The sequence below is a fragment of the Aethalodelphis obliquidens genome, unplaced genomic scaffold (assembly GCF_003676395.1).
Source record: "Aethalodelphis obliquidens isolate GAN/ISIS:26980383/991018 unplaced genomic scaffold, ASM367639v1 scaffold2, whole genome shotgun sequence".
NCBI lineage: Eukaryota > Metazoa > Chordata > Mammalia > Artiodactyla > Delphinidae > Aethalodelphis > Aethalodelphis obliquidens.
In genome coordinates this window covers 72,093,477-72,118,239 of record NW_020837946.1, presented here as the reverse complement: position 1 = coordinate 72,118,239, position 24,763 = coordinate 72,093,477, and the positions used below count along the sequence as shown (strand labels likewise).

At 40.5% G+C, this 24,763-nt stretch overlaps 1 protein-coding gene across 1 annotated transcript; it reads left to right on the top strand.

The window, feature by feature from the left end:
- The first annotated feature begins 3,376 nt into the window (after positions 1–3,376).
- DAPL1 (death associated protein like 1) lies at positions 3,377–24,077 on the top strand. The gene is made up of 4 exons (XM_027130766.1): positions 3,377–3,434; positions 11,562–11,649; positions 16,005–16,065; positions 23,795–24,077. Exons 1-4 carry the CDS (start codon positions 3,377–3,379, stop codon positions 23,909–23,911), a joined length of 324 nt encoding a protein of 107 aa, XP_026986567.1. The 3' UTR covers positions 23,912–24,077.
- Positions 24,078–24,763: the final 686 nt, after the last annotated feature.

Here is a 24,763-nt window from a genome sequence, read left to right as displayed (position 1 = left end):
CACCCAGCAGGAAAACCACGGTGGCCTCATTTTTCCTTCTCCCCCTCCTCTATGGATGTTTCTACAGTAAAACAGTTGTTTGTCTCATTAGAGGTCATGCTGTCTTTCATATATCCTCATTTATAGTCATGTTATTAACTTATACATATTTTCCATGTTGGGGTAAAAGGAACAACAAAAGTTAGCCTACCACCTATTACTCCATGAGGCTCATGTTTAATGTGTAGTGTTGGGAGGAGAATAGAGGACGCCCTGTGGATTCTAATCAATTCTTCCGTTTCTTCCTTTATTTCTCTTTCACCGTCACCTCCTGAACACCATCACTCCCGTCCCTTAGATCAGAGTTTTCCTACTTGGGTTTCAAGAGCACGACCTCTAAGAGTTGTTATTCAGAGCCGTGCGAACAAAGGTTTCATAATGAAAACAACTCTGGAAATGTTGCCTACTAACTCCCCCTGTGGAGGTTCACAACATATGTCTACTCTCGAAGGCTTTGCATATGAATGAGGTGAAAAGGAAAGTTATCTGATAGGACATCATGGTTAAATAAAGCAGCATGTGCTCAGAAGAAGTCTTCCTAGCTTGGGCATGCATTATGTTTTAGCCCCATCAGTTGGGCTGTCCTCAGTACAGACTCTCCTAAGAGGTGGTTGGCCTTTGATGTCCTCCTTGCCATCTGTAACCTGTAGAAGCAGAGGGTAATCAGTGAGATCTGGGTGACAGTCACATGTCTAGCTTTTATGCTACAGCTATTCTAAACAGTAGCCACAAGCCACATGTAGCTATTTATATTTAAATTATTTTAATTAAAATTAAAAATTCAGTTCCTCAGTTGCATCAGCCACATTTCATGTGTTCACATCACATGTGGCTTGTGGCTACCCTTTTGGTCAGAGCAGATACAGAAATTTCTACTGAACCTTGCTGCTATAACCCTTGTCAATCATCAAAGCAATCCTCTTAGCCTTCTCACCTCACCTTCTACATCCCCCATGAGACCGTGAGATTCTCTGACAACAAGGAAGGAGTTGTGTTACCTCTGATACCCAGCTGCTAGTCCAGGGCGCTGCAGGGAAGGCCACTCACAGAATATTTGCCTATAACATGGATGATCCCTTCTCTTTGCTCCCATAGCATGTACCTACCTTGGTCAATGCTATAGCATACTTTTTCCCAAAAAAACAATTTAATTGATTTCTACTGATTTTAAAAACAATACAGAAAAACTGAGAAAAGATAGTAAAAATCAACAGGTGATACTCTCACCTACAGACAACCACTCAACATTTTGGAGTATTCTCATTCATTTATTTAACAAATAGATATTTTTATTCACTGAGGTATAATTTGCATACGGTAAAATTCACCATTGTCGTGTGATGTATGTATGATGTATGATGAATGTAACCACCACTACAATCAAGATACAGAACATTTCTGTCAACCCCCAAAAGTCCCCTCCTGCTTCTTTATGATGACACCTCTCTCCTCACCCCCTCCTCTGGCAGTCACTGGTCTGATTTCTGTTCTGTAATTTTGACTTTTCAAGTCATATAAATAGACTTGTATATGTGGCTTTTTTAGTCTCCTTTCACTTAGCATAATGCTTCTGAGATTCACCCATGTTGTTGCAAATATCTGTTCATTTCTTTTTATTGCTGAGTAGTATTCTATTCTATGGATATACCACCGTTTATCCATTTTACAGTTGATGGACTTTGGGGTTGTTTCTATCTCTGGGCAATTATAGAATAGAGCTGTTATAAACATTTGCACACAGGTTTTTATGTGTACATGTGTTTTCATTTCTCTTAGGAAAATTCCTAGGAATTAGATTGTTAGTCATGTACTAAGTATATGTTTAATTTTATGTGAAATACCAGACTTCCAAAGTGGCTTTACCAATTTGCATTCCCATCAGCCATGTTTGAGAGTTCTAGTTGCTCTGCATCTTCACCAGCATGTTATATTTTCCAATTTTTTTAGTTGAGCCATTCTAATATGAATGCATATGTGGTGTAGCTCATTGTGGTTTTAATTTGCATTTCCTTAATAGTTAATGATGTTGAGCAACTTTTTATGTGCTTACACGTTGTCAATATCTCTATTGGTGGAGTTTCTGTTTAAATCTTTTTCCCTTTTTTTTTTTTTTTTTTTGTGGTACACGGGCCTCTCACTGTTGTGGCCTCTCCCGTTGCGGAGCACAGGCTCCGGACGCGCAGGCTCAGCGGCCATGGCCCACGGGCCCAGCCGTTCTGCAGCATGTGGGATCTTCCCAGACCAGGGCATGAACCCGTGTCCCCTGCATCGGCAGGCGGACTCTCAACCACTGCGCCACCAGGGAAGCCCCTTTTTCCCATTTTTAAATTGGGTTGTTCTCTTTGTATTGAGTTGTAAGAGTTCTTTATATATTCTAGATGCCAGTACTTGTCAGAAATATGCTCTTCCAATATTTTCTCCCAGTTTGGGGCTGGTCTTCATTTTCTTAACAATGTCTTTTGAAGAGTGGAAGTTTTTAATTGTGTTGAAGAACAAAGAGACGTTTCTAAGCACCTGCCTTTTGCTGAACTTTGATAGCACTGGAGATACAATAATGCCTAAGCTTGCATTTGTACTTTTTCTCTCTAACAAAGCAGGCATCTCTCGGTTTATAGCCTGCTTTTTCACTGTCTTACCATGAATATTTTTCACAACATTAAATATTATTCAAAAACACAATTTGTAATGAGTACATAGTACTCTCATGGCTATATCTTAATTAATTTAACTATCCCTCTCTATTTGGGGGTGTTTATGTGGACTCCAATCAATACTAAAAAGAAAATAAAAGAGAGAGAGAAATGTATGATTACCATCCCTTGCAGAAATCTCTGTGCACATCCCCAATTTTACTTTCTTAGTATAGATGCTTGACATTGCAAAGACTGAGACAAAGGCATCACACTTTGTCTTATAATTGCCTCCTCAGAAAAACAGCTGATGTCTTGAAGCAAAGATCTTGTCTTGCCCTCCTTGTCACGCGAGTATATGACAAAACCTGTCACATTGTAGGTGCACCATACAAACTCGATGGATAAATAGTTAGAAAAAGAATTCCACTGAGCTTGGTCCTTTCCCCTTCCTCCTGGGAAAGAAAGAGTCCCCTTAGCTGTCTACCTTGACTTCTCAGATGAAGGGAATAATAAGAAAGTTTTCTTCTAAGAGAAAACTTGCCCCCAATATGTAGGTTCCCAGAAAAGCTAGATGACAAGCCCTGTTGCTGCTCAGCAAAGCCCTTAAGGGACCCCGCCCCCAGCCCATATAAAGCCAGGGTGCAGTGGGGCAGCCGCACTCAGCCTCCAGAGCGCCGGCACTGACCCTGGCCCTGGCCCGCGCTATGGCAAGTGAAGTGCAAGTCCAGCTCTCCGCATTGAAAGGGGGGCATCCTCCTGCAGGTAGGCTGCCCACCTACCCTCTGTCCTGCAGACAGCAAGACCCCCTCAGCTGCTGTTGCCCCTCCTTCCACGCTGCGCCTTCCACAGAGGTGCCCCAACAGAGCAGAGGCTCTCAACCTCCCCTTGTTCCTTTAACTTCCTCCAACCTGAGTTCCTCCTGTCTTTGATCCTTTTAGGCTTCTGTGTAAAAATCACCTGGGGATTTGTCAGGCCCGGTTGAATGAAAACCTAATTCTATGTGGGAGTACAAGGGATTGGGCGCTGGTGGAAAGGAGCAGGTGGTGAGCTTGGACCTTCCCTCCCTGGCTGCAGGTTAGCAGCGACCCATTCACACCTGGAAGGTAATTTACTGCCATGGAAACATTCCTCCCTAGAGGTCCCAGCTTTCGGACTCAGTCTCCCGGAGATGCCTGTACGTCATCCGACTTCATACCCAGCCAATCCGGCTTCCACACTGAAGAGAGCAACCCAATTTTTCTCTCCCTTCTCAGGCTCTGGGGTCGGGCAGTGTGATCAGTAATGTCTTTTGTCTGTCACCAAGCTGAGGAGCACTTTTTAATAAGGACACTAGTGTGGGAGGGGTTGACTGGAAAAGGTAGCTATCAAGGCATTTTGCAAAGCATCTACAGTGCTTTTCTTTTTGTAAAAAAGGTATGCTATTTATATCCACTCCCTGGAATATGGAAATTAGTTTTATTGTACTTAACCATATGTTCATATAGATTGGCTGAGGCATGCAGGCCTATTTTTAGCTGATTTGATGCTCTTTTAACTGCCTTTCTTCTTTTTTCCTTAAGAAATATCTCAGCAACTTGACCTCTTTGTTCTTGCCTTTCTCCATTAATAAAATTCATTTACTGGTATCATTCTTTGGCTCCTCTGAGCCAAGATTATTTCAGTCATCTTTGCTGCAGAGGATGATGGCAGGTATAAACTTCACAAAGCATCAAAAACTGACACAAGGTTCAGTGGCTTTCTGGTGAGCAGCCCAGCCAAAGTCAGAATTGTTACTACTAATTCTGAGTTTCCACTTCTCAGCACCCTGTCCTGGTCTCCTGTGGCAGACTCCTGACTTTTTATGTTTGTCATTGGATTTAGAAATATGTAACATTATCTATATTTAAAATTAATGATGCTAAATAATGATCAAGAACTATCGATGCAAATTATTAGAAGTTTCTACACAAGGACAAAAGAAAACGCCATTCTCTTCCCGCCACTTCCACCCCCATCCTTCATAAAACAGTTCAGCTAACACTTGATTTGCTAAATGACGTTTATACACAAAGATCACAGAGATAAACTTCACCAAGTGAAAGTTTGAATGAAACCACCAGGAACTTTCTGTCTCCGCCACTAATGATTGCTAATTACTCTGTGTACATAGCCCACCGTGACGCCATCAGGCATGTCACAATGCCTCTGGTATGACAATTAATTATTATGAACTGTGACACTACAGATAAAAAGTTGGGGGTAATTAGAATGGAGATGAAGGAAGACTTCTGCCTCCCCACTGAGAACAAGGGAGCAAAGAAGCCTCATCCTTCAGCTTGTCTCGCTATATATTTTAAGTCTGAACCAGATAGCTACTGTACAAAATTGTATTTATAGAACAAAAATAATTCATTGCCAGAATTCCATTAAATTTCACCTGATTTTTATAGGCAATGGACAGGTCCATGAAAGTAGGACACAGACATGATGAAAGGTCTGTGAAAGGTCTGACATGGCCTTTGGAATCAGACAGTCCTGGATTTAAACCCCGCTTCCCTTACACTTCTCTGAGCCTCAGTTTTCTCATCTCTAAAGCAGGCGGTAATAAATAACATTGATAGTGTAAGGTGGTTATGACTATTAAAGGAGATAGCCTATGTAAGGTACCCAGCACATGAATGTGAATCCCTGTAAAATGCAGGCCTAGTAAAACACATAGCCATCAAAAGAAATGATTCTCCTCAATTGCAAGACCTCCTGATGTCTGCAGGCTGCATTCGGCACTACTGCAGTCATCAGAGCAGAAGAAAATTGCAGTGGGAAAGATACACATGCCTGCTCCATCATGGTTGAAAATGAAACCGCTCCAAAGTCGGCCAGCTGTAACTTTCCCACCTACACAGGGGGTGCTTAGTGGTTTTTCTTTTATGTATATTAATATAACATATTGTACCTCTGTGGATCCTGGCTATAAATTTATGCTGTAAAACAAGACTACATTAAACATGAGGCGGCCTGGGCTCTAGGAAGCTTAGCTTTTCTGCTAAGGATTTTCTGCTGCTTTGGTTTGCCTCGCTCTCAGTTTTTAAGAACTCCATTACCTGAACAGTCAAAAATGTGTGAGTCGAAGGTAATCCAAGGAGACCGAGTACATATGTGATGAACCAGAAAAAGCAGCAGTTCATGAGTTTTTGTATATTCCTTGCACTTTAATTTGTTTTAAGGCAAATGAGTCAGAGCCATCAAAGGGGTCACCACTGAGAACCCCCAGAGAGAATCCATTTTCTGGCTCATTAAAGAGACGGAAGTTTGGGGAGTGTATCCCCAAGGGTGAAACTAATGCAGAAAATGGGGAGGAAACCATAGCTGCAGAAGGGTTAGTATGGTTTTTTAAAAAGCAAACACCAGAGGCTTAATTCTCTCAACTCCAGTCTGCTCATGTCAACTTCTGGGAGTCAATCTGTGAGGTTCAACAGAGAGGTTACGAGACCCACTACCCCACAGGTCACAGGGACAGGGGTTTGATGGCAAGAACGGCTGCCATTCACTCAATCCTGTGTGACTGGCACTGCACAGAGCCTTCTAGACACAGCACCAGTACTGCAGACTGATGATGAACCCTCATCCTTGTTTCACAGAGGAGCAAACTGAAAATCAGCAAGGTCAAGGGACATGCCCAGTGCCACATAGCTGGTGAGAAGGGGCAGAGACGTGACAGTAAAGTGGGCCCAGGTCAAGCCCTCTCCCTCTGAAGCCCTCTCTCCTTGCTTTTCCTGATGAGAGTCTTTTGTCTTGACTGACAGTTTAGAATATGCCAAAAACTCAACGGTGAATGCAAAGTAAGCGTTTTGCAAACATCTAACCTTTTAATTAAAATCTTCAAATGAACGTTCTAAGTCACAAGGCAGAGTTTGCCCCAACCTCTGTGGTGGTCAGCTTTTTCACACACATTCTCCACTGATTAATGAGGGAAAGAAGCTCTTGCACAGTGTTTGGTAGAGGGTAGTCAAGATAAAGAAAGATAAGCCTGCAAGAAAAATTGTGCGATATAGCATTCTAAACTCAAGGGTCAACTTTCGAAAAGTTATAAACTACAAAAGCGGCCACAAAATTATACCTCTTACTCAGAGATAGGAAAGCAAAGTTTCATTTTCTCCACATCAATGTAGATTTTCTAACAAAACTATCCAAAACATCTCTCTCTTAACATTTTAAAATCTCTAGTTCATTTTGCGTATTGAAAGGACCTAAACATGGAATTATGTGATTACAAATTTTTTAAAATAAATTTATTTATTTATTTTTGGCTGCGTTGGGTCTTCGTTGCTGCACGTGGGCTTTCTCTAGTTGCGGCGAGCGGGGGCTGCTCTTCTTTGTGGTGTGTGGGCTTCTTACTGCGGTGGCTTCTCGTTGCAGAGCATGGGCTCTAGGCACACGGGCTTCAGTAGTTGTGGCATGCGGGCTCCACAGTTGTGGCTCGCGGGCTCTAGAGTGCAGGCTCAGTAGTTGTGGTGCACGGGCTTAGTTGGTCCGAAGCATGTGGATCTTCCCGGACCAGGGCTCAAGCCCATGTCCCCTGCACTGGCAGGCAGATTCTTAACCACTGGGCCACCAGGAAAGTCCTTTACATTCCTTTTACATTTCTTTTGGGATTTGTTTCTCTGAGTACACTATATTTTTTCAAAAGGGAGGGACATGATAGATTTTCTTTTGTAGGTAGGTGGGAAGAGTTAGAATCATAGTAAAGACCTTACAATAAAAATCATCTAGTTCAACTTCTACCAAATTCCCCAAAATCCTTCTAAAATATTCATGGCAGATACACTTCTTTTCTTTACTTTAACACACTAAGGGACCAGAGATATACTATTGTACTACACAATCTTCTTCACTTTGATTAACACAGTTATATGTAGCCAGACTCTGCCTTTCTGGAACTTTCATTCTTTGCTTTCCATTCTCTCCTCTGGAAAAACATAAATATAAATAATAATAACTACTAATTATTAAGTGCCTACCATGTGCCAGCTGCTTATGTCACGTCTATTCCCTAGGACAACCTAAACAATCAGTATTATTCCCTTTTGAAGGATGCAGAAACTGAGCCTCAGAGGAGTTTATCTTGCCCAAGGTCACAGGGCACAGGAGGGGGTAGAGCTTTCTGACCCTAGATAACATTTCCTTACCAGTAAATCCTTCCTCCTCCACAAGACAGCCCCTAAACTCCTTGAAGATGGTACTATAAGCTTCCCTTGAGTCTTTGCTTCCTCAGAAGCCATCTTTCCAGTTTTCCCAGTTCCTTGTCTGACACGGCTCCTTCTCCACTCTGGTTGCTCTCATCTGGACATTCTCTAAATTGTCTGTGCTCTTTCAAGTGAGTGGCACAGAGCTCAACATTTCAAAGGTCTCCTCACTTTTAACTATTGCTTATTTTAACTATAACAAGTGTGCTTCTATAGTTGGCTATAATAACCAGTGGAAGAAAACGTGCAAAAACAAAAGCATCAGAGAAAACAAAAGGAACACTAATAAGAAAGTAATTACAGCACTCCATGTTTTAAAAGCATTTGTCACAAGGAGGATGAAAGATACTGCTGGGAGAGATACTGAAGGCCCAAGCTCTAGGTCTAGACCTATTGTGATTTGATTCCTCTTGGTAGAAGAGGCTATGAACCACACCACTCCTCATACAGTGGCACACCCTTCTCAAGCAGTCTTCCAGAAAAAGCCACCCCTTGGTTTATTTCATCTCTGTATTCCAGGGCTATTCAGAAGGTGTTTCCACATTATTTCATTTCTGTCGCTGATTATTTTGTATGCCTTTTTTTCGTGTGTGTGTGTGTGTGTGTGTGTGTGTGTGTGTGTGTATGTGTGTGAATTTAAAGCAGACCATGTATGAAAATAGGATTTTTTTCCTGGACTGTATCTAATATACAGAATTCTAGTGAGACACCTTTAAAATCAATAAAAAAAAACTTGGTGATTCAAAATGACCAAGTGGAGTTTATTCCATGAACGCAAGAATGGTTTGATAGTAAAGTATTCATTAATATATATTTATAAAATTTTTATCTATTAATATAATTAACTTCATTAAGGTGAAAAACCATATTGTATACATGATGATAAAAAGGCATTGGATAAAATTCAACATGTGTTTGTAATTTTTTAAGCCCAATGAAACAGTAATAGAAAGATATTTCCTTAATATGATGAAAGAAATATATTTGAATATACATTATATATATTGTAAATATGTGTGTGTATACCCAACTAAGTATATACATCATACTTAATGGGAAAACACTAAAAGCAATCCATTAAAAATTAGGATGACAAAAAAAAAAAATTAGGATGACAAAGATGTCCATCATCACCACTATTTAATATTATTCTAGAGAAAGTAATATTATAATTATTTGCAGATTATATAAATTTTTTTTACCTGGGAAACCTAAGGGAGTCAACAAAAATATTATAAATAATAAGAGAATTCAATAAGATCTGGGTATAAAATCAATGATATTAATATAAGAACAACAATCTGTGAAAGCTATAATGGAAGAATAGACCGTCTCTACAACTACAACAGCAGCAACAAAGAGAAAATACTTAAGGAATAAACCTAACAATAAATGTGTAAGATTTATGTGAACAAGTTACTGAGGGACCCAAAAGAAAATGTAGAAAATGGAAAAGCATACCATGTTCTTGAATAGAGAGCAACCAGGAGTATAAAGATACGAATTTTCCCTTTAAAAAAAAATCTATAAATCTAAAGCAAGACCATTAAAAAACTACCAGCAGGATTTTTTGGAGGAAATTGACAAACTGATTCAAAAGTTCATGTGGAAAAATAAATAAGAATAGCTAATAAAATTCTGCAAAGAAAATGTAGCAAAGAAGGACTATCAAAATTAAAATATGTTAGGGACTTCCCTGGTGGTCCAGTGGTTAAGACTCCACACTTCCACTGCAGGGGGCATGGGTTCGATCCCTGGTCAGGGAACTAAGATCCCACATGATGCATGGTGTGGCCAAAAAAAAATTTTTTTTAATATGTTATAAAGCTACAATCATTAAAATAAAGTTGTAATGGCATATAAACAGAGAGATTAATGGAACAGAAGTCCAACAGGACAAATGGACCAAAAATGTGAACAGTTTATAAAAGAAAATACAACTGGCTTCTGAAACACAGAAATAAGCTCAACTTTTAATAAAATATTAGAAAGGCAAATTACCTTTCTTTTTCTTATTGGTTGATGAAGCCAAACATTTTCTAGTTCTCACTGTTGCTTGAGATATAGGGAAACAATCACTGTCATTGTGGCTGGTGAGATTGTAAACTGGTGCAACCACTGTGAAGGGTGACTTGGCAAGATTTAGCAAAATTTCAAATGCACATACTCTTAAGAATTAACAGGATCACTTCTAGGAATTTATCCCATGGATATACTTGCACTTGTGCAAAATTATGTATATGCAAAGGATATTCACTGCAGCATTGTTTGTGATAGCAATGGATTAGAAACATCTAAAATGTGCAGCGGTTGGAAATTGGTTAAGTAAACACAGAATGTTCATATAAAGAAATTTTAAAGCAGATGTTAAAAAAGAAAGACATTCTCTCTCTATATATATCGATAGGGAACTTACTCCAAAGTACATGACTGAATGAAAAGTATAAACAAACAAGATGTAGAACAATGTATGCTGCCATTTAATAAAATATATAGGTATGTGTATAGAATGTCTATCGATGAATACATAGGGACTTGTTATCGATAGCAGTATCTAGGGAGATGAACTGGAGGCTTAAAAATAATGGTAGAAAGGAGACTGCAGACCTTTCCATGATTTTTGAATTGTGTGCCTTATGCATGTACTATTACAGAATCAAAAAATTAATTAATAATAATTTTAAAAGAAAAATGATGAAGTCAATTCACGAGGGCATTGAGAAATAGGTTTTCCTATTTTTCACTCTGTTGGAGCCAGTTTTAGAAAATTGCCAATCTGACATTTCCATAAAAAGAATTAACAGGTTCAAACAAATCAACATCCATTTAGCTTTTTCTCATTTGAGCTTGTCAGATTTCAGATGTGCAAATTTCCTGGGAACAGAAAAAAGTATTTGCTTTGACTTGCAGTCTGAAATGGGCTGCTCCTTTTCAAAAGTTGATTTCATCTGACATTGTTAAACACTTGAATTGCTGTTAGGTCATCTGTAGCCTAATTAACATTAATTGATCTCTTGAATGGCAGGATTATTAATGCAGTTTAATTACTCATTAGAACATCTGAGCTCCTCCAACATCAGAGGTTTGGGGTCTGGGATGGAAGGTGGGCATCTGGTGGGATCAGAAGCATCTCTCTTGAATTAAATGCCTGTTACCACCACATGCCCTGACTTTTGGCTCATTCTTCAATCTAGCTTTTGAAAGCTTTGGTTGAAAAAAAATTTTGCAAGCTTTGCACTTTAATCTTGTGGGAAAACAGAAGGGTCACATTGGAATTGTCAGTTGCTGTCATGAAGAATGTAACTGGTTTGCTAATAAGAAAAAATGTTTTTCAGTAAAATGCCTAAGGGAATAAATTGTTATCTCCTCCCCAAATCGAAGGTGTAAACACCTCTGCCTTTTTTAGCCTCAGGTCCCCCTCTCCGAACACAGACAAGCAAAAACCTTAGCCCTTCTCTCCTTCCCACCTTGTTTGCCCAAAATATTTTTTCTTCTGTTATGCTAGTTCAGGGTACCTTTTGATCATGTTGTTTTAGATTAAAGTTTAGCTCTACAAAAAGTTCTGAAATTCTTCAAATCTACAGTAAATTCATACCTTGAATAACAAAGCAAACTTTCTCTTGCTGCCCTAAATATGACTCCCTTGTTGATGCTTATTTGTTTATAGTGAAAGCTGGAGGAAAGCGAATTTCCAAAAAACAAGAAATTGGCCTCTTGGAGAGACACACCAAGAAAACGGGATTCGAGAAAACAAGGTAGGGGACTGCTTAATTTCTTTTCCTTCTTCATCTTGATTTTTAAGTGACCCTACTGCCAGAAGTCAGAGGCTTCGCCGGATCTTAGGACAAACCAAGGCTCCCTAGGCACTTACTAACCAGAGTTAGAGGCAGCTGGCATGGTGGGGTGGGGTAGGGGTGGGGGTCAGCGTGGGAGAGGGGGTTAGCTACCCTCTGGAGGACTCTCTCTGCCCATCCTCCTCTTCCCTGCAGCCAGCGCAACTGCCTCCTGCTTAAAAAGCAAGGTCCTGAATGCACCCAAACAGGACTCACATCCCTGGATCTCATTTTCACCTTAGCCTTTAAAGTACTGTCCCTAAGCTGGCCTTGTGTTTGTAATATGCTTTCTGCTGAAGCAAATCTGAATTAAAAATAAATGTGCTTTTATTTTAAATTCCTCACTCAATTATTTAGAAAATAATGGCCACTGTATTTGGCACATCTGGAAGGAATTTGGATATGGAGGTTGTCTTCTCCCTGCTCCTTCTGCAGTAACCTTGACACACTGCACCTTTCTCAGAGCTAAGCAGAGAGCCATGGGCTGGATCTCATGTACAAGTGGCCCAGCCCCTCTATGCCTTGGGTAAGAAAAATAGTGCCTTCAAAAAGAAGTGAACATGTGAAACTAGCTCCTCCAAGTAGAGGCGCTTCAGAGCCTATTTCAGGATGGTTTCCATAGGTGAGCTCATGAGTGACTCAAAAGGAGTGAAATAGAGGATGCTCAGATACATCCTTAAGAGTTAAAATGGTAACAGTCTGAGAAAGAAAGTGTGGAGGGAAATAGGCTATGGAATTTCTCGGGGCTTTTTCTTTCTGTATAAAATTACTTTTTAGATCACTTTAAAAGTTTTCTTCTCAGTTTCTGGGAAGGAAAATTTTTGAGGATTTTTCTACTTTAAAATGAAATACTCTGGGCTTCCCTGGTGGCACAGTGGTTAAGAATCCTCCTGCCAATGCAGGGGACATGGGTTCGAGCCCTTGTCCGGGAAGATCCCACATGCCGTGGAGCAGCTAAGCCCGTGCGCCACAACTACTGAGCCTGTACTCTACAGCCCCCGAGCCACAACTACTGAAGCCAGCGTGCCTAGAACCCACAAGCCACAACTACTGAAGCCCGTGCACCACAATTACTGAAGCCCACGTGCCTAGAGCCCGTGCTCCGCAACAAGAGAAGCCACCGCAATGAGAAGCCTGTGCACCGCAATGAAGAGTAGCTCCCGCTCACCACAACTAGAGAAAAGCCCATGCACAGCAACAAAGACCCAACGAAGACCCAACACAGCCAAAAATAAAATAAGTAATAATAATAAAATATAATAAAATTAAAATATAAGAATTAAATTTTTAAAAAATGAAATACTCTATCCAAAATATATAAAGAACTCATACAACTCAGTAGCAGGAACGCAAACAAGCCAGTTTAAAACTGTGCAGAAGATTTAAATAGACATTTTTCCAAAGAAGATATACAGATAGCCAACAGGTACATGAAAATGTGCTCAACATTATTAATCACCAGGGAAATGCAAATCAAAACTACAATGAAATATCACCTTACATCTGTCAGAATGGCTATTAACAAAAAGTCAAGAAATACCAAGTTGTGTCAAGGACTTGGGAAAAAGGGAACCTCTGTGCACTGATAGCTTGTAATACACATTGGTACAGCCACTGTGGAAAGCAGTATGGAGTGTCCTCAAAACATTACAACTACAACTACCATGTGATCCAGCAATTCCAATTCTGAGTATTTGTCTGAAGAAAAGGAAACCCGAACTTGAAAAGATACATGCACCTCCACATTTACTGCAGCATTGTTACAGTAGCCAAGACATGGAAGCAACCCAGGTGTCCATCGACAGATGAATGGATAAAAAAATGTGATACACACACACACACATATATACAGAGGAATACTGTTCAGCCATAAAAAAGAAGGAAATCCTGCCACTTGTAACAACGTGGATGGACACTGAGGGCATTATATTAAGTGAAATAAGTCAGAGAAAGACAGTGCCATATGATCTCTCTTGTATATGGAATCTAAGAAGAAAAATAAACAGGACAACAACAGCAAAAACTCGAGCTCATAGGTTCAGAGAGCAGATTAGTGGTTGCCAAAGATCGGGGGAGAGGGGATTGGTGTCTGGGGTAGAAAATGGGTGAAAGAGATCAAGAGGCACAAACTTAGAATTATAAAATAATTAAGCCCTGGGGATGAAATTATAGCATGATGACTATAGTTAATGATACCATATTGTATATCTGTAAGTTACTAAGAGGGTACAGCTTAGAACTTCTCATTACAAGAAAAAACATTTAACTATGTATGGTGAGGGATGTTAACTAGACTCATTGTGGTGCTCATTTTGCAGTATATACAAATATCAAATCATTATGTTGTACACCTGAAACTAATGTAATATTATATGTCAGCTATACCTCAATTTTTTTTTTTTTTTTTTTTGCGGTACACGGGCCTCTCACTGCTCTGGCCTCTCCCATTGCGGAGCACAGGCTCCGGACGCGCAGGCTCAGTGGCCATGGCTCACGGGCCCAGCTGCTCCGCGGCACGTGGGATCTTCCCGGACCGGGGCACGAACCCGTGTCCCCTGCATCGGCAGGTGGACTCTCAACCACTGTGCCACCAGGGAAGCCCTATAGCTCAATTTTTAAAAATTTGCCCCTTTGGCATTAAGCTTTTGTTTCTTCTGAATCAGAAAATAACTATCGCATAATTAAAGCAAAGCTATAAGTCCTCAAGGGTGGGAGTCACATATTATTTATCTCCTGACCCAGCATCTAGGACAGTTCCTAGAACAGAGAAAGCACTCTGTAAATGACGTCACACTGTCATTGAATTGCCAGCTGGTTAACTTCAGAAACCTATCCTGCTACTAAAACCTGACTCAAGTGTAAGCCCTGTTTAGTGTGACACCGGTAAACACGCCTGGGCCAGGGGCTCAGGAGCTAGAGTCATAGCTTGGAAATGACCTTCTAGTTGACAGCCATGGACAAGTCATCCGTTTCTTTGCACCTCAGCAAAAGGGACTTACTGTTAATTCTAACATCAGGTGAACACTGCAGGAAGAGGAGCTGCCTAGAGAGTCATAAAGTGCTGATTGGAACCCTCTTAAAAAAAATTCAGGGCTTCCTTGGTGGCGCAGTGGTTGAGAGTCCGCCTGCCGATGCAGGGGACACGGGTTCGTGCCCCGGTCCGGGAAGATACCACGTGCCGCGGAGCGCCTGGGCCCGTGAGCCATGGCCACTGAGCCTGCGCGTCCGGAGCCTGTGTTCCACAACGGGAGAGGCCACAACAGTGAGAGGCCCGCGTACCGCAAAAACAAACAAACAAACAAAAAATCAATTGTTTTCTAATAGTCATTAAAAGATGGGAATTGGCCCACTACAGAACTTAAAACAGCAGAAAAATAGCTCTTTTGTCCTGTTTACCAGGGATAGATATAGGTATGTGGAAGCTGAATCTTATCGAATTGGAGGACCATTTTAAGGAAAAATCATACAAAATTGCAAATATGAAATGGCTAGGGTCCCTCCCAGGGCCTTGAAAGGAGACTGTGCAGTGAGAGGCCCTGAAGCTTCCCTAGCTCCCCCATGAGTCACCTCTGCTCTTTATGTCTGCTTTGTGAGTGTTTGCATGGATAGGATTTCCTCCTTTTTGTGGACAAACACATCCTTATATCTTCTAGGAGAATAGCTTTTGAAAAACATAGCGTAGAAAATAAATTTCTAAGCGTCATCAATCTGTGTCCATACCCCAATAACTTCTACGAACCAACACAAACCATCCAGAAAAAAGTATGGCAAGCGCAGAGTTCCCTTCAAGAAATTGCACTGTAAGCTCAGCCCTGATTGAAACTCTCCCAGCAAATAACTTGGCCCGAGAAAAGAAGCCAGACACAAAAGAGTACCTGCTGTATGGTACCTTTTATGATATACAAATAAAGTCAAAACTAATATATGGGGCTGTAAGTCAGGGTAGTGATTATTCTTAGGGGTAACTGGTTTGACTACTGTTACAAGTTTGTGAACGTTCACCAGCCTGTATGTCGATAACATGTGCACCTTTCTGCATGTATGCTGTACTTGGATGAAAAGTTTAAAAATATTAATGATAATAAGTTGGCCTGCAAAGCTTGTTGTAGTACATGGGCATACAGAGTAGGACTTTTTTTTTTTTTTTTTTTGTCTTCCAGAAGTAGCCAAGCAGAATGAAAGCTTAAAGTCCAAGTAGAAAAGCCCCTGTAAAAATGGCTTAGCCCTTTAGTGGGAAAGTTTCCATTTCTATGTGAAGTTTCTTTTCATCTTCACAGTGCCATTGCAAATGCTGCCAAAATACAGATGATGGATGCCCTGAACGATACGCTGGAGAAGGTGAGCCGTGGGGGAGGTGCATCACGTGACGCTCCCAGCCCGTATTCACCCAGCCTCCCATGCGATCGGGCTGCATGGGTGAATGAGCTGATGACCACTGGGGTGATTTCCAACTCAGAGGTTTGATGTCCTTGTGAAAGAATCTGCTCTCAGTTCAAGGAACACGAAGTGGTTTTGATGAGAAAAGCTGATGCTCCCAAATTCCTAGTGTCTATTTAATAAATCATTTCAAAAATAAGATAGTAAATTAAGCAAGAATCATGATGCCAAATTGGCAGAACTTGACGTTGCCATCCCAAATATTTATTGGAAATGCTGGCCTGTTGTTATAAAAAAAAGGCAGCCTGTGTATTGGGAATTCAGCCCTTTTTGAACTTCCTCCCCACCACTGCACTCCCAACAGGAAATGTTTGATTTGAGGCCAGGGTGGGTGGTGGAGGGTTGACCATTTGGGGGCTGGAGGAAGCCTGGGCACTGGCTGACTTTATCTAGTAAAGTCTATTTATGAAGGTGGTTGACCATTGCTATTTTTATTTCCGTATCTTGAATTCTTTCTAAGTAGCTCCGGAAACTCAGAAAATTCTTCCCACGTAGACAGTGGTTTAGTTTTGGATTCAATCTTTTGTTTTGAAATGTTGTAAGTGAGCTGAGTGAGGGTCCTTATTCTACTTCTAGGGGGCGGGTGCATTGAATTCAGGCATTGAAGGACCACTCTTTCTGCTGCCCCCATATATATTGAAGAGACAGGACTGGGCGGGTGTCCTTTGCAGAAGGAAGACTTGCTGTTATTACCAAAATCAGGGGTCTGAAAAAGATTAGAGTAGAAACTGTGCAGCTAGATTTCTGAGACCCCTGTTTAGCACTGGCTTCTCCACTTGCTACCTCTAAGGCCTAGAGCAAGTTACTGATCCCGTGCCTCTGATCTGTCATTTGTAAAATGAAGATAAGGAAGAGGATATATATATACTTCAGATGGCTGTTGAGTGGAATCAATGAGGTTCACACACAGGAAGTTCTTAGAACAGTGCCCGACACAGAGCAACCTGCCTGCATTCTCTGCTCTAATTAGTAACATCTGTTTCATGGCAATGAAAAGAAAAGGTGTGTCTGAAGCCCATGAGACAAGTAGTATCAGGCAAGATCTTAATGAAAGACGAAAGCTACAGAGCCTTCTCACGTAGGGGGGCTTGGTTCTCCCATCAGATAGATCGGAAGGGGTGTGGTCATAAGTGACTCTTTGCCTTCCTGACTTTAGAAGAAGGGCAGGGGTGGATGATATGACCTGCCATGCACATTCTCCGGCCCCTGCCCACTAAACGCTTCTTCCTCAGGGGCAATAGAATGTCCACAGTAAGTAGAGCTAAGTGGAATAGATATATTCCTCTAGAATATATGTTAACCCAAAATAAAATGTTTAAAGAGAGTGGTCAGTAAAGGTTGATGATGCTGTACTTTAGATATGATGCCAGAGCCTTTATTGTTTTTTATAGACACATGTGCATATGTCTATGACATAAAGGTTCTTTCCCTTTCATATTGTTCTTTCATATCACTTCTGAATCTCAAAGATAAACAGAAGAATCAAATAACAACAACAATAAGTTGTATTTAGAAATCATAAGAAAATATTGAGTTGGTGTGCTGTTACAAATATTTTTAACAGCAATTGTATCTATTTTTTTTTTTAAAGCCGCTTTAACACTTAGCTCCATGTCTACTGGCGTAGGTCTATGGCTAAGACTGCATAGATTACTGGTTAGAACAGGTTCTGGCATTCTGGCGAAGGATATCAGGTGCCTGGGTCCTATGCTGACTCCGTCACTTGCTAGATGTGTGTCTTTGGGCAGGTTTCTTCACTTCTCTGTGCTTCTGTTTCCTCATATGTAAATGAGAATGTGGTTTATAGTATCCACTTCACGAAGATGTTGTGAGAATAAAATGAAGGTATAGAACATGTGCAAAGGACTCAGCACAGAGCCGGACACAGTTAGCCTGCAGTAAGTGTTAGCTTCTATTCCCAGGGAGATATCCTACAGGGCATCACTTGGAATCCAGGCAAAGGATAAGAGACCAGCAATAAAATCAAGTCCCAAGATTACCATAAGTCACTGTCTTGAATATGGAAGTTGGTGGGATCCACATGGTCCCTTACAGCTAAGAAAAATCTTCCCTGAATCCATAATTCAACCTGGAGCATAATAGGATTTCATAATAAAAAAGGTCAACCTGGGGTGGAAAGACCAATGCCTTTTAAGAAATAGATCTGCTGAGATCAGTGGTTGCCAGAGAGTGGGAGGAGGGGTTGACCACAAAGTGACAGGAGGGTATTTTGGGGGGTGAAGGAACGGTTCTATATGTTGACTGAGGTGGTGGTCACAGATGGTATGCACTTGTGAAAACCCATAGAACTAAACACTAAAGAGGGTATCTATTTTACTGTAGATAAATTATACCTTAATTTTTTAATGAAAAGAAATGCATAACTAGCAGCAACGAAGACAACGCAGCCAAAAATAAATAAATAAATAAATTTAATTTTAAAAAAAGAAATGCATAACTATACAGCCTAATATAAAAAAATAAGACATATAAAATATAGAGATTTAGGGTTTCCCTGGTGGCGCAGTTGTTAAGAATCCACCTGCCAATGCAGGGGACATGGGTTCGAGCCCTGGCCCAGGAAGATTCCACATGCCACGGAGCAACTAAGCCCATGCGCCACAGCTACTGAGCCTGTGCTCTGGAGCACACTAGCCACAACTACTGAGCCCGCAGGCCACAGCTACTGAAGCCTGCGCGCTCTACGGCCCGTGCTCCACAATGGGAAGCCACCTCAATGAGAAGCCACCACAATGAGAAGCCCACGCACGACAAGGAAGAGTAGAACCTGCTCTCCACAACTAGAGAAAGCCCGTGCTCAGCAACGAAGACCCAGCACAGCCAAAAATAAATAAAATAAATTTATTAAAAAATATATATATATAGAGAGAGAGAGAGAGAGAGATATCTGATGATAAATTTTCATCTGCATTACAATGATTTTCCCAACAATATATATTGTCATGAAGATCTAACAATATATAACTGGCCAGAAGAAATATAGTAGCAGAAATGAGGGTCATAGCCTCTACATTTATTAACATTCCTTCATGCCCTCAGCTAGAATTATGTCTAGTTCCTAGAACCCATGTTAATTTTCATACCAGTTTAAGAACTTAGAGTCCAAAACAGTGAGAGTTATAGCCCTATTCACAGGAGCTCAGCAACCATTCAATCATGGCAGGAAATTTCTATCCATATGCCAATCATGTCTGGATACCCTACTTTAAAGCCAACCAAGGGTTTAAGATTTGGGAGATTGGAAAACAATTCCCAAGAGGTTGGAATTGTACAAATCTAAGTGGGAAGCAGCCTAACATTTTCCCTCCCACTCTTTCCCCCACTCATCTCCACACAGACTTCACTCCCCACTGCCTTTCAAGGTAGGTAGGACCCTCCCTTCTTCTCTAGCCAGTCTTTCTCACCTCTTCCAGCCCTAAATACTGAGAGAATTCATGTTGCCCACTGACGGGCCACATCATGTGTTTATTCCTGCAGAAGAAGGGTTGTATAACCCTAAAGCTCTCTAAGATAGAAATCTAGGAGACCTGGTCTTAGACAAAGTTCCATCTACCCCTTAGAGTCACATAGCTCCCCTGAGATCTACGATTGCTTGTTTACTTAATTATTTTAAGGCAAGGAATGAGAGAGAATGATACTGCCAAATATATTCATTCTCTGGATAGTTACAGAAGTTAAGTTTGGCAATAGTTGTGAAGCTTCTCCCAACATAAGAGTATCCAGTTAAACCATTAGTAATGGGGCTGGGTTATAGTGCAGACGGGGGTGGAATGTTGAAGCCTAGTTAAATTGGGGCCACTTTTCAAGCTGCCAGCTATGTCACCAGGGCCAAAGTTAGTGAGACTATGTGAAATGGGATCCTGGGGGAAAGGAAACTATCAAAGGCATCTGCAAATCTAAAAAGGTTTCTCTTGTTCTGTGTAGGATGATCCTTGAATTTCATTGACTCAAGCTGAATGTTTTGTTTTAAGCACTTTGCTTAACGGGGTGTGGAAATCTAAGTGCCAACGTTCACGTTGGAAGATAACACACTTCAAAGATGAATGGAAGAGCTGCCAGTCTTCTAATACCACCTGACTTCAGGCTCTAAAACAAAACCTGCCACTGACTTTTTAATTTCTAGAATTTCTTTCATAGCTCTAATCATAAAGACTTTTACCGTACTTCTTTGACTTTTTCTCTGAAACGAAAAATGTAGGCTCTGAGGTCACAACTACCCAAAATGAAGGTAAATTCTCAATGTGGAAGTTTCTATTGATCTGCTTTTCAAGTTCAATATTTTGCCCCTTATGGGATGGAGCCACAGCCAGGAAGAATCCTTACACATATCCTTCTTTCTCTTGTGGGATTAACCTAGATTCTTTTACCCTAATGAGTCAGACAAACACCTTTCATTCTACAAACCCTATCGTTTTACAAAGATTAACGATGAAAAATCCAAAGTGTCCCCAAAGTTAAGATGTCAGACTAAAGCACAGGTTGTAGGTTAGAAACCTATTCCTACTTACTTCCGGTCTGGACTTGAATATAAAATGTTCCTATCTCCATTGGTTTAAAATCTACAGGAAAGAATCAGGGCATTTAATGATTGACTATTATTTACAGTTCCATCATCTGAAGACCCTTTGTAGACTCTCCACCCACAACCCCCAAGTCTTTCTATATTAGGACGTTCCTGATTGAGGGGGTGGGGTGTTTGAGAAAGAGAACTTGACTCTCTGGTTGTATTTTCACCTGTCCCTATAAAGCCCTTACCCTCTGCAACTTGTACATTGGTAATTTAATAATTATGGGCAGTTTATCTAAGGCTCTTATCCTTGTCGGAATTGTTTCCACTATTTTCTCAATCCTGTTGATTTTTTTCCCCCTAAATTTTGCCAGACCAGTTCACAGATGGCCAACAGCCCCCCGGCGCAGTCTCCCATTCATTCTGATCTGTGGCATTCCTCTTTTGAGACGCAGTTGAGCAGAGCTCTTACAACCTCAGTTAAATGCCTTAGTTGAAAGGTAGCCCCTAACACTTGTGCATTCCTGGTGAGAATGTAAAATGGTGTAGCCACTATAGAAAACAATATGGCAGTTCCTCAAAAAATTAACTATTGAATTACTGTATGATCTAACGATTTTACTTCTGAATATGTAGCCAAAAGAATTAAAAGCAGAAATTTGAAGAGATATTGGCGCAACAGTATTCATAGCAACATTATTCACAATAGTTAAAGGATGGAAGCCACCCAAGTGTCCATCAGCATATGAATGGATAAACAAAATGTGGTCTATGTACATGCAATGGAATATTATTCAACCTTAAAAAGGAAGGAAATTCTGACACATACTACAACATGGATAAATCTTGAAGACATTATGTTAAATGAAATCAGCCAGACACAAAAGGACAAGTATTACATGCTTTCACATTTATGAGATACATGAAGTAGTCAAATTCATGGAGAGAGAAGGTAGGGTGGTGGTTACCAAAGGCTGGCAGAGGAGGTAATGAGGAATTATTCTTTAATGGGTACAGAGTTTCAGTTTGGTATGATGAAAAAGTTCTGGAGATGGATGGTAGTGATGGCTATACAACAATGTAAGTGTATGTATTGCTGCTAACCTGTGTGTTTAAAAATTGTTGAAATGGGAAATTTTATGTTTTATGTATTTTATTGCAATTTTTTAAATGATCAATATTGTAGCCCCTGAATTGCAGAGATAACCCTGGAAATGATCAAATAATGAGTTAGTGCCAATTTAAGCAATAAGTGTATCTTCACACACCGTTCTCCTCTCCCCTTTCCTTTCCCACCTCCACCCATCATTCCTCTGACACCTTAAGAGCAACAATCAACATTGTGGTTTTCTCTCTTCTTTCTCACCTTGTCATCTTGCCCCATCCATCTCACCTTGGCTAATTGCCCAGATTTCTGTTATATCAGAATTATTTGTTCATTTCCTTTCTCACCCCCCTTTACCTTACATTTGACTTTAAGTAACTTGCCCAGTAGGTCTTCCTACCTGTAATCTCTTGAATGTGATTTAGAGCTAACCTGAAATAATCCATATGTTTTAGTTGACACTAAAGACACCTAGTCTGGAAGAAAACTACTGAAGCCAATGACCTCTTAAGTTTCCTTCTGGTTCTAACGTTAAAAGAAAAACGAAACAAAACACTCTGCCCTTACCACACTGTAAAATGTATGTCATGTGGCCCAATGATATCTGATCTGACAAAAAAATAAATCAGCAGCTCTTTTGTTAGATTGTAAAGTAACACTTATAACCAATACCTCAATTATGTTTCTTCCTTTCTACTAGAATGCCAGCATAGACCGTCCTTGGGTTTAATTATTACATAACTTTTACCTTCTCTTTGTAAAAGAAAACTTTTAGAGAAACAAAGGCAAAGTAAAGAAAAAGACTAGGAATTGCCCATAATTCTACCCCTCAGAGATAATCATTGTTAACACTTCAGTGTATATTCTTCCAGTATGTTTAATTTTTTTAAGACCAAGAAGAAAGAACTTTCTGGAGCCAAGTTTCACATGAAAGGGAATGCTCAGGGACATTTGAGAAGTGATGTAAGGCACATCTGTTTTCCCTGGCTTAGAAGAGCCCAAACAAACCATAAACAGTGATGTTTGGGGTCATGAACAGTTTATCTCCCCTTTTATTTGAGTGTCAAGGCAAGGGCATCTAAGTTCAATAGTGATAAATTAAATTCCTGGTGAGCTGAGGCATCCCTTCCTTGCTGGCTAGGGAAGGTGTTCTTAGGTACCTTTATACTGAATCAGTGGGCTTGAAAACCAAGAACTGGAATGGAAATGAAAGGCCTCTGGGTCCAAATTCTCCTCCTAGGAAAACTATGCCTGAAAGACTTGCAACATTGGGCATCCTTTCCATCTTAAGCTGTCCTTAATGTAAATTCCATAAGGTCTCTTGGTTCCATATGAAATTCCTCTTATTGTCAAAGTCTCAATCTGTGTTAATTTAAATCTATTTAAGCTCATTTCCTCATAGATGTCTTCTGCAGAGATGACCAGTGAGAACTTTTGTTACCTGAAGCTAATATGTCATTCCTCAGCCTTCTCTTTACCAGACTGTTTATTTGAACCTTATAAAATGGCCAGTTTCACATACTTCAACCTAAAACTCCCCTAACTTCTTTCAGAGGTTCTTTATTTCTGATCTTCTGACATCTGAGGCGTTCTTCCTCCCCACCCCAGGACCTTCTTCAGTGTCCCCATGGCCTTCTTAGCATATAGTGTTTCGTATATGCATAGTAGTGCCAGAATAAATTCTAATATTGGAGGACTGATGATATTTCTACCTTTAAAAATGTCACTTCAAAACATATATATATATATAATTACCTTATATATAATATATTTTATAATTTTAAAAACTTAGAAACACACTAATGAGGGAAAACCCAGGTTAACAAGTATATCCATGGATACAGAGCTAGAGGTGGTATGGAAAAAGAAGATACTATCAAAGAAGTACAGAAAACTGTGAAATTCCTCTGACCAGCTGTTTTGTTTTCTACTACTTTAATGCTTTATGACCCAAAAGATCCAATATGCTCATTTTTTTCTTTCCTCCTCACCTTTAGCTCAGCCATAAATTTCCAGCAATAATGCACATGACACATCAAAAACCCAGACCTGCTCTGGAGAAGGTCACTCCACTGAAAAGGATCTACATTATTCAGCAGCCTCGAAAATGTTAATCTGGGATGTAAAACACAGCCGTCTAGCCAACTGCCTCTAATATCTGAGAGCTTAGCAAAAAGGACCGACTTTCCACAGGCCTAGTGCACTTTCTTGGTAAATAAAACAGCTTTTATATCTTCTCTTCTGACTTTAGGTAATAAAGCATCTGAAATTGCAAATCCAGTTCATTCCTGGGCCTCATTTTGGTCCTAGTCAGGATCCCATTGATGTTTACGCGTGCAATTTTGTTGAATAAGTGGAGAATCTAGAATACTGGACTACCCACTCCACCTCCCTGGATAAGCTCTTTTCTCCTTGATGTGGACCGAGTGGTTCCACCCACAGTGAGTTCTCCCTGAAGGCAAAGGTTAGAAAGCGGTAGAAAGCGGTACACTGAGCCTTGCAAAGGCCAACGTTCTATGCAAACGTAAAGAGTGATTCTTCTCAGTGTGTTTGTATAACATGCTCAAGTTTTCACTTGAGGTGAAATGTCTTTTCCAGTTTCCCACATAAATACATAGTTTGTTTTGAAGGTTTGGTGAGGGAAAATGAAAGTATTAGGTTTATTACAGACATATTCTCTTCTGCAAAGCAATCAGGTCGGAAAGTAGAATTCTAGTTTCAAGGGGAGATTTACTCAGGGCCTCCCACAAAGTTGATGCTCTAGAACTGAGGGGCCCTGATGCTACAGGACATTGTGGTTGGGGTATAGAAGTTGGTTTTAACTGGAGGTGGAGGTGAGAGGGAAACCTGCTGTAGCTCTTCTACCCTCCGACACACACACACACACACACACACACACACACACACACACTTCATATGCTCACAGGTGAATAGCCAAAGCATCCTCAGGTGACAGTAGGGGACAA

Coding starts and splice junctions, on each gene's coding strand:
- DAPL1 (XM_027130766.1), top strand. CDS start 3,377: ATGGCAAGTGAAGTGCAAGTCCAGCTCTCCGCATTGAAAGGGGGGCAT. Junction 11,650..16,004: donor ACGGGATTCGAGAAAACAAG/GTAGGGGACTGC, acceptor TCATCTTCACAG/TGCCATTGCAAATGCTGCCA. Junction 16,066..23,794: donor TGAACGATACGCTGGAGAAG/GTGAGCCGTGGG, acceptor CCTCACCTTTAG/CTCAGCCATAAATTTCCAGC.